General features: G+C 43.5%; 2 protein-coding genes across 2 annotated transcripts; both read right to left on the bottom strand.

Moving 5' to 3' along the window:
- Positions 1 to 397: 397 nt before the first annotated feature.
- LOC129597161 (atrial natriuretic peptide receptor 1-like) lies at positions 398 to 5,321 on the bottom strand. Its single transcript, XM_055494611.1, has 20 exons — positions 5,018 to 5,321; positions 4,753 to 4,816; positions 4,305 to 4,606; positions 4,162 to 4,205; positions 3,984 to 4,022; positions 3,674 to 3,913; positions 3,539 to 3,589; positions 3,275 to 3,457; positions 3,089 to 3,209; positions 2,932 to 3,007; positions 2,773 to 2,839; positions 2,536 to 2,700; positions 2,303 to 2,473; positions 1,961 to 2,237; positions 1,566 to 1,869; positions 1,433 to 1,507; positions 1,284 to 1,353; positions 1,138 to 1,212; positions 880 to 1,073; positions 398 to 820 (listed from the first exon to the last, which is right to left on the bottom strand). The coding sequence occupies exons 1-20, from the start codon at positions 5,259 to 5,261 to the stop codon at positions 625 to 627; spliced, it is 2,958 nt and encodes a 985-aa protein (XP_055350586.1). The 5' UTR covers positions 5,262 to 5,321; the 3' UTR covers positions 398 to 624.
- A 1,111-nt stretch (positions 5,322 to 6,432) lies between these two features.
- LOC129597189 (atrial natriuretic peptide receptor 2-like) lies at positions 6,433 to 7,433 on the bottom strand. Its single transcript, XM_055494656.1, has 5 exons — positions 7,339 to 7,433; positions 7,170 to 7,239; positions 7,024 to 7,098; positions 6,755 to 6,948; positions 6,433 to 6,634 (listed from the first exon to the last, which is right to left on the bottom strand). Exons 1-5 carry the CDS (start codon positions 7,344 to 7,346, stop codon positions 6,433 to 6,435), a joined length of 549 nt encoding a protein of 182 aa, XP_055350631.1. The 5' UTR covers positions 7,347 to 7,433.
- Between the last annotated feature and the right edge of the window lie 472 nt (positions 7,434 to 7,905).

Here is a 7,905-nt window from a genome sequence, read left to right as displayed (position 1 = left end):
TCGACCCGGCTTTGCGACCCATTATCTGGAAAATATTATCAGATTCTGCAGAATCATTGTCATAATACTCGTATGTAGTATCATGAGTACCACTTAATATATAGGTAAATTATACGAGTAAATGTTTCCGAAACGTGTTTCTCGGTAGACTGCACAATGCGCACCGGTAAACGCATTTCGGAATTAATTATGCCAAAACACCGTCTTGCGAGATAATTAAGATTAAAATCCTTTGTGCGGCAGAATAGCCGTTGGGTGTTCGGTCAAAGCTAGCAAGAACGGGTTTAAATGTTTGCCGCGCCATTACCACACCTTTATTTCGTGAAATTTTTTGACCGTCTTGTCTGCATTTTAAGTAGGCAGCGGCCGCAGCCTGAGCAGAAATGTAGGTATTTGCGTCGTCCACAAGATGATACAAAGTTACTGCACTACTTTGGTGTGCCTGCAACCTTTGCAATGGTCGTTTGTAGCGTACGTTGTCCGCTGTGAGTTGCCGTTGCGAATGCTGCAGCTGACACAAAGCACCAAAACATCCCGTCTAATAATGTTCAAGCAAGAACGTTAATTTTTGCTGCTTAAACTACAGAGCACCTCTGAAGCTTTGATTGGAAATGTAAGAAAGCATCATTTTGCATTAGCAGTCGTCCGGAGCCAGTAGGTCTGCAACATTCCTTTGCCTTTGACATGGATGGTGCCGCGTTCTTCGGTGTGCAACCTGGAGTACTTTCTTAGCAAATCCGCGCAAGATTTGCTAATATGCACTCTCCCGTCTTCGCCACTGCTCATCATTCTGCTGGCGGTGTTTATGGTGTCACCAAACCTAACCGCATCGAATCCGTTTTAAACCTTCCGCAACACCAGAACAACGGATTCGCTTACAAACAATATCGTGGAGCTTTGCGACCCACAACGCCGGCAGCCACAGCTCCGCTATGTATCCCCGCCCGCAAAGTGGTAGTTGCGTTAAAGCACAGTGCAAACATCGTAGAGTACGCGGCCATCATCGACACGACCAAACAGCATATTTCATTGGCATGCCGCTCTTCGTTCCTCCTCGGCACGCCGCTGGACACCTACGTAAAGGTCATGACCAAAAGCCTACTCCGATGATTATTCAATCTGCAACTCTGCATTTACCAGGTACGATTCTTTGATCGTTTCCACTTTGTACACATCGTACTGATCCAGCAACTCGTCGAATTTCATAAACACCTGCATCAGATGATTGGCAACGTGTAACGAGTAACGTGATATGCAGCGGCGATTTATATTTGTTCGAGTACCTCATTTAGAAATACCATAGCTTCTTCAGGCTCAGTCTGGTAAAGAAGAGTGCCGAATCCAGCAATTTCGCTGCATTTAAAACGATCGCAGAAGAAAATACAGTTTGTGCGTATTACTTGTATTGTTACAAATACTGTAGGTCACTTACACGAACATAATCGTTGTAGAAGTGTAATATGCTGCTTCCGGTGTGTTGCCTTTTCTAAGTTCATCCACGACCTCACTACAAACCGGCACTTGTGACATCTTTTGTAAATTATGCTAACTCCATTGCAACTGACCTTGGAAGCATGGCCCACAATAAGTAATCGCATCGCTTTCGTTCTTCCAAGAGGTCGTGCGTGCGCATTGCCACTTGGTGGTCCAGTTCGTCGGTGTAGGCTTCCAGACGCCGAATAATTCGCTGCGTCAAGGAGGATCCTTTGGCATAACTTCGTAGGACAGTGGTAACCCGATTAACCAGACGGTGGATGTCAGGCCGGCGCGTTGGGTCGTCGCTCCAGCATGACGAGAAGATTGGCAACAGGGCAGCCAACCGTCCTATGGGAAAGCTTTTTCTCTGGGTCAGAGATTTTTCCACTGACACTAGCGGCACAAATCCAACAGGTTAGTATTGAGTATCGACTTTACTAGTCAAAAATACACAGCACCAATTGCGCAGAATAGTAACGCTAACCTAAATTCGTAATGGTCTCGAAACTTTCATCTTGAAATATGATCTCCAGTGCAATACGCGCAATCACTGTTACATCATTTTTCGCCTGTGCAGTCGGCTTATCCTTTTTTCCCTGGATGAGAGTTCCATTTTTCAACATATCCCGGGAATAAGAATATCGTAACTGATGGAAGCCAACGGCTCCGAGTTTCAGAGTGAAGTGACTGTCGATCAAGCAACAGCGAGCGCTGAGGTGGCCGTGACATTGAAGGGCCGATCGGTGAACTGCCTGCAGGCCCTGTACGATAACGTCACTTAGCATATTCGTAACGTACTCTGTACCTCCCTGATCAATATACCTACCTTCAGCGCATCCAGTATCAAACTGGCTTGAAAATCTACATCTAAGGTCATCCTGCTGAGCAGTTCTGGTAGACTTCCACGAGTACAGTATTCCGATACCAGATAGCAAAATGTCGGTGTTGCGGTCACGCCGATTAGACGGTTAATGTTGGGGTAGTGTATCGCCATTACCTTCAGTGCCACATTGCAACCATCGGAACATTTTGTGCTGGACGATGCGTTTTTGTACGTACGTTTTTCAACAATCTGAACATTGATCGATTTAGAACAAGTCGAGTAGAAGTTTGATGGCCACGGTTGTCCGATATTAATGGCATTGCACCCAACGCGGACAAATACACCAGGCGGTGCTCTGCGATGTACAGGAGGACTTCTTCGTGTTGGTTTTTAATTTCTGGCTAAAAAATCAAAATTTCCCCATAAACCAAAGGGTACGGAACAACAACTGCCAGTAACTGTTGTTCTCATACTTGCTGCAAATGATCATCTGGAATCTCCCATGAGAAGGCATTCATCAGATCTCGAAGTCTGGCTCGCCTGTTTTAAGTAATATGAATCTTACGCTAATTATTGCTGAAAAACGCATTGTGTCATATCTTTTTGGAGCAGGAAGGGCGACGTAAACGCACCTTAGATAAATCGTGGTGACAGTGATCACGACCAGAAGCGACATCAGAACGGAACCGTTAATCGTTGCTAATCTACCTGAAAGAAAGACAGCATCAACAGTCTGCAATAAATCCTGTGGAAACAAGAACTGCTTTTTGTGCAGAATATTAACCATACCTTGAGGTAGGCATCCTCGAAATCCACATCCAGGTACGTCAGGAGGAGGCCAACGGCTGGGCCATTGTGGCTCTGCGACGACATCCAGTGTCATGCTGCCGGCTCGTTGTACGAAAAGCGTCTAGACACAAATTGTTGACCACTTAAAGTGATCACAGATGATAAAATAGCGAACTACCTATGTACCCGAATGGCAGAACTGTTCCAGTCTAAGTGATTGACGTTGATCGTAGGATCGCGCTGTCCACTGGGATCGATGTATGTCTCTCCCAGGTCAGTAAGAAATGAGCGGTTCATGAACTGCCTGGCCAGCTCTTTCCCTGACTGCCATACTTCTTCTTTATCCGATATGCGCAAATCTTCCATCACCTGGGGAAACGTTATAGTAGCAAAATTAAAAAGATCTGAAAGGCACACTACATAGTTTGTGGGTCGATCCCAATTATTTACCTGCGCCAGTATAGTCAAGGAGTTATAGGTTCCCGCTACATGCGGCGTTACCTGCAATTGAAATTCCAAAACTTTTATAAGCGTAGTACTGTGATGAAAAGCTTCAATTACAAATTTACAGTAATTAGCTTTTACCGGCTCGAAGGGTTTATAAGTGTAATTGTAGTCCACTTGGGAACGGTTAAGTACGTCCGCATAATACTTTTCCTGTACATCCGATGTCGTACTGCCGTACACCGAGTTATCCGGCTCGATGATCAGGACGGATCGATAAGCGGCTCGCGCCATATTGTCATCCTTATCACGGTTTTCCCATGTCAGGTAGCCGGCGCCCGGTCTGTTAGTAAATCTAAAGGGCGTCATGACGACATACACCTATTAAGACCTGGACAATTTGATTTTTTCGAATAATTTCTTTGAGCATTCATCTTAATTAAGCCCTTACGTGTTCCCCTTTAACCATGTCCAGTTCCCACGCTTTTACCTGCAAAACAGAATTTCGTCTTCCAGATTTTGTTCACGTGTGCTTTACAAAAGCAAACTGAAAATAAAATTGGTATGTACGGTATTACGCATTTTTCCTCATGGTGTTATTTTATAGGCCACTGTTTTCTGCTCCTTACCAGCATTCTGCGAAACTCGACAGGATCGCCAAAGTACAGATACACTGAAAAAAGCAGATTGATAACTTAGGCGGTATGCTATCGATGTACATAAGTTCCCTGGCCTTGGTTACATAGTTATTTAATGACCATTGAGCACATGCCTCGGGACAACGCATTGATTCTATTGAGTATTTGAGCATAATCCGGTGCTCCCGTTCTGGTATTGAAATTTTCCTGATAGATCTGGTATCCACTGTTTCTCCTGATAAAATCGCCATACAGAGTTCTGGAAAATTCTGAAAAAAATATATTGGCGCCCAGATCTGTAATGATGACCAGCGTTTGCCAGAGAAATTTCTCTGTTAATCGGATGTACAGGTGACTGTAGGCTGTAAGGGAGTTACAGGAAGTGGAAATCCATGTTGGCGCCTTTTTGCCAATTACCGGCGTGTGCCCCGCCACGCTACACAAAGAACTTAAGTTTGTAGATGTACTGTAAGATTTGTACTAAAAACATTTTATTGTACAAAGAAAACAATATACTCGTAGCTATTACGATTCACGGGTTTTCGGCATCTGTTTACGATGCCGTCGCTTGAATGCGTTCACCTGCTGATTATGAGTAAATCCAGTTGAGTCGCCAAAGGATAAATTTCCCACATTTCCATGCATCCTGAGAAGCAAAACCAATGATGTATAAGCAATTTTGCCTTCTCTTACAATGTGGAAGCGAAATTGTGTGGTAAAAGATTACGGGAATTGATCAAAAATGGTTAATAGGCCTAATTCGAGCACAACGGCGCAACCATGTTAACATTTAAGCAACAAAATTTCAGATTTCATAAGCCAATCCATTTGTGTATTAAGTATGTACCTGGTAAGACAAAAACGGTTGCACGACAGCGTCGGCTGGAGGAATCCAGAGATAAATTTTTCAGAACGGCAGCCGACCAGTCGACACTATCGGCCGCCAGATCCATGCAGTCACGATATTTTTTACCAGTCAAGAAGATCTGATTAACCGTCACTCGTGGGTACACTTGATCTATTTTCAATAAAGCCAAATCATAGGCTGGTCCCAGGTATGTCCGAGATCCCAATATTACCGGAGGCAGCATGATTAACGTTAGGATATCAATGTGCACTTCGCTGCAGCGAGGCTGGAAGCTATTCAGTGCCGCGATGTCAACTGCTAAACTTGGTGTGACGTCTGGGCCCATATTTTAAGCTAATTGACTTTCAAAAATAATTGTTGTAGTTGCGACAATTGTAATAAATTCGGCAACGCATTTATTAGTAATGAGTCTAAGCGCAAGCGGATTCCTGACAAATCCCGCGTGGACGACTAGCGCAACAGGAACAGCGGAGTTGTCTGACAATGTCATCATATATAGGTATGCACTATGCATGTGGAACGTTAATGAAATGCAATCCAAAAGCCGTTAGATATGTTGACATCATACTTATGATACGAATAATATGATCCGTTAAGTATCAGCACTTTTTTAATTATTTACAAAACCATAGGTGCTTTTGACTGAAGTGGGAAGCACTGACTGAGATGATTAGCGTCAAGCGAACAAGTCCGGAAAGTATCCCGGATCGATCGACGCATTTAAAAAGGAACTATGTTCTCTCCACCGTGTAACTGCAGCATTGTTTTCTTTTACAACCCACGCAGCATCACGGGAAAGCAATTTTCTGGTATTCACAGTTAAGAGCTACGGATGTTTGCTATCTGCGCTGATTGTGTCGAAGGAAGGCTTAGGTGCGGGGTCTGAACGGCGTATTCAAAAGGGTTATAGGATCATCTTGAAAAAGAAAATGCGCTACATCCTATTATGATGAATTGTATATTATTTTTTTTATCAAAGAAGCTTCATTATTTTTTACAACATCGTTGAATTCCACACATTGTAATGATTGTAGTTTAAGTACTCCGTGCGCGTAATACCCGTACCACAGCCCAGTAATGCTGCTATGTACAGTATACGTGCCCGTACATTGTATTGTAATAATCAACTATAAGTTTAACGAGGAATAAATAACACAATTATGGAAGTAATCCACTGCTTTTCAGTATTAATTTTCAAACAAGTTTATGCACCAATATTGCAACAACCTAGCTTCGTTTGTCAGGGGTCGAATTTATGCGAAGTCCATTTCTGAACACAAAACTGTAAATGACAGCATTTTCAGCAATTCACCGGCTCCCAGTACAATACATACCAAAGAATAAGAAAACTATTCAGAAAACTATAATTGCGATGACACTTTTATCAAAAAATTTTATTTAGCACTGGTTTTTGGAAGGAAAATCAGCCAGTAGGTCTGCAGTATTCCTTTGCCCTTGACTTCGATGAACCCACGCGGCTCGATCAAAAATTTAGAATGATTCTTCAGCTGGTCAGCTACGTTGTGACTGATGTGGATTTTACCATCCTCGCCTGTGCTCATCATTCTGCTGGCTGTGTTAATAGTGTCACCAAACCTGCAAAACTTAACTGTCATGAGTGATGCTTGCAACATGCATGGACCATAAATGCGCAGACTGTAGAATCACGAAAAACTACACACGCTCGGGGTATTGTGCGCACAAAGAACAGCTTACAAGCAGTAGCGAGGTGCTTTAAGGCCGACAACGCCGGCTGCAGCAGCTCCACTGTGTATTCCAGCCCGCAGTGTTGTTGATCCGTTATAACGCATCGCAAAGGTCTTCAAATAAGCCGTCATCATAGAAACAGCTAGGCCACATACTTCATAAACATGACGATTTTGATTCCGTCTTGGCACACCACTGGCAACCTGTTGTCATAATTATAAAAATCTAATTCAGTCCAGATGGATTTGTCCCAACACGTACATATTTTGAGTGCGTACCAGATACGATTCTTTGATGGTTTCAACCTTGTACACATCGACGTTGTTAAGAAGTCCATCAAATTTGTAGAAAACCTGTTTGATTGAATGTCAAACCGCAAGCTGCTAATCATAGAAACTAATTATATATAGTCACCAGAGCGCACTTCGTTAAGAAATGTCATCGCTTCTTCGGGATCGATCTGGCTCATGAGTGCACCAAACCCAGCAACTTCCCTAAAGTAACGTAGCAGTCTTTCATGTATACATGTGGGCTGGTTAACAATACCGTAAGAGCCACTGATATGAAATACAGATTCTGACTTCTTTACTCACACAAACATGATCGATGTGGACTGATAGTACTCGGCAGCTGGTGTGTGACCTCTTCGAAGGTCGTTCACAACATCACTATATTAAAGGCCAACAGAAATTGTGTTATGGAACACTACAATTCTGGGCTCTGTAGATCTGATCAGCACTGACAACTCCGACCTCGGTAACATCGCCCATAACAGGTTGTCACAGCGCTTTCGCTCCTCCATGAGGTCAATGGTGCGCTGCGCTACTTGGCTGTCCAGCTCAATAGTGTATACCTCGAGGCGGCAAAGGATTTTTTCAGCTAAAGATGATGCTTTGGCGAATGGACGTAAAACCAGTTTAGCAGTTTTCCGCAGTTGATCGAAATCTGGAAGTTCGGACGGGTCACTTCTCCGACAGGAAGTTAATAATGGTACAAGATCGGCAAATGGACCCGTCAAGACGCTCGCTTTCTGTGGATCGTTTACCGACTCTGTTAACACAAGAAAGATATGTATGTAATTGTTATGCTTGGGGGTTTGTGGCCACATCTTTGCTAATTTTCAACAAGGTAATGGTAACACAGGTGATGTCCAGCGTCTT

Source organism: Paramacrobiotus metropolitanus, unplaced genomic scaffold (assembly GCF_019649055.1).
Source record: "Paramacrobiotus metropolitanus isolate TYO unplaced genomic scaffold, Prichtersi_v1.0 Parri_scaffold0000101, whole genome shotgun sequence".
Lineage (NCBI taxonomy): Eukaryota > Metazoa > Tardigrada > Eutardigrada > Parachela > Macrobiotidae > Paramacrobiotus > Paramacrobiotus metropolitanus.
This window is presented reverse-complemented; position numbering and strand designations above follow the sequence as displayed.

Coding starts and splice junctions, on each gene's coding strand:
- LOC129597161 (XM_055494611.1), bottom strand. CDS start 5,261: ATGCTGCCTCCGGTAATATTGGGATCTCGGACATACCTGGGACCAGCC. Junction 4,023..4,161: donor TCGAGTTTCGCAGAATGCTG/GTAAGGAGCAGA, acceptor TCTGTTTTGCAG/GTAAAAGCGTGGGAACTGGA. Junction 1,508..1,565: donor TTGTGGGCCATGCTTCCAAG/GTCAGTTGCAAT, acceptor GCCGGTTTGTAG/TGAGGTCGTGGATGAACTTA.
- LOC129597189 (XM_055494656.1), bottom strand. Junction 7,099..7,169: donor CGATGACATTTCTTAACGAA/GTGCGCTCTGGT, acceptor TCAATCAAACAG/GTTTTCTACAAATTTGATGG. Junction 6,635..6,754: donor AAAGCACCTCGCTACTGCTT/GTAAGCTGTTCT, acceptor TAAGTTTTGCAG/GTTTGGTGACACTATTAACA.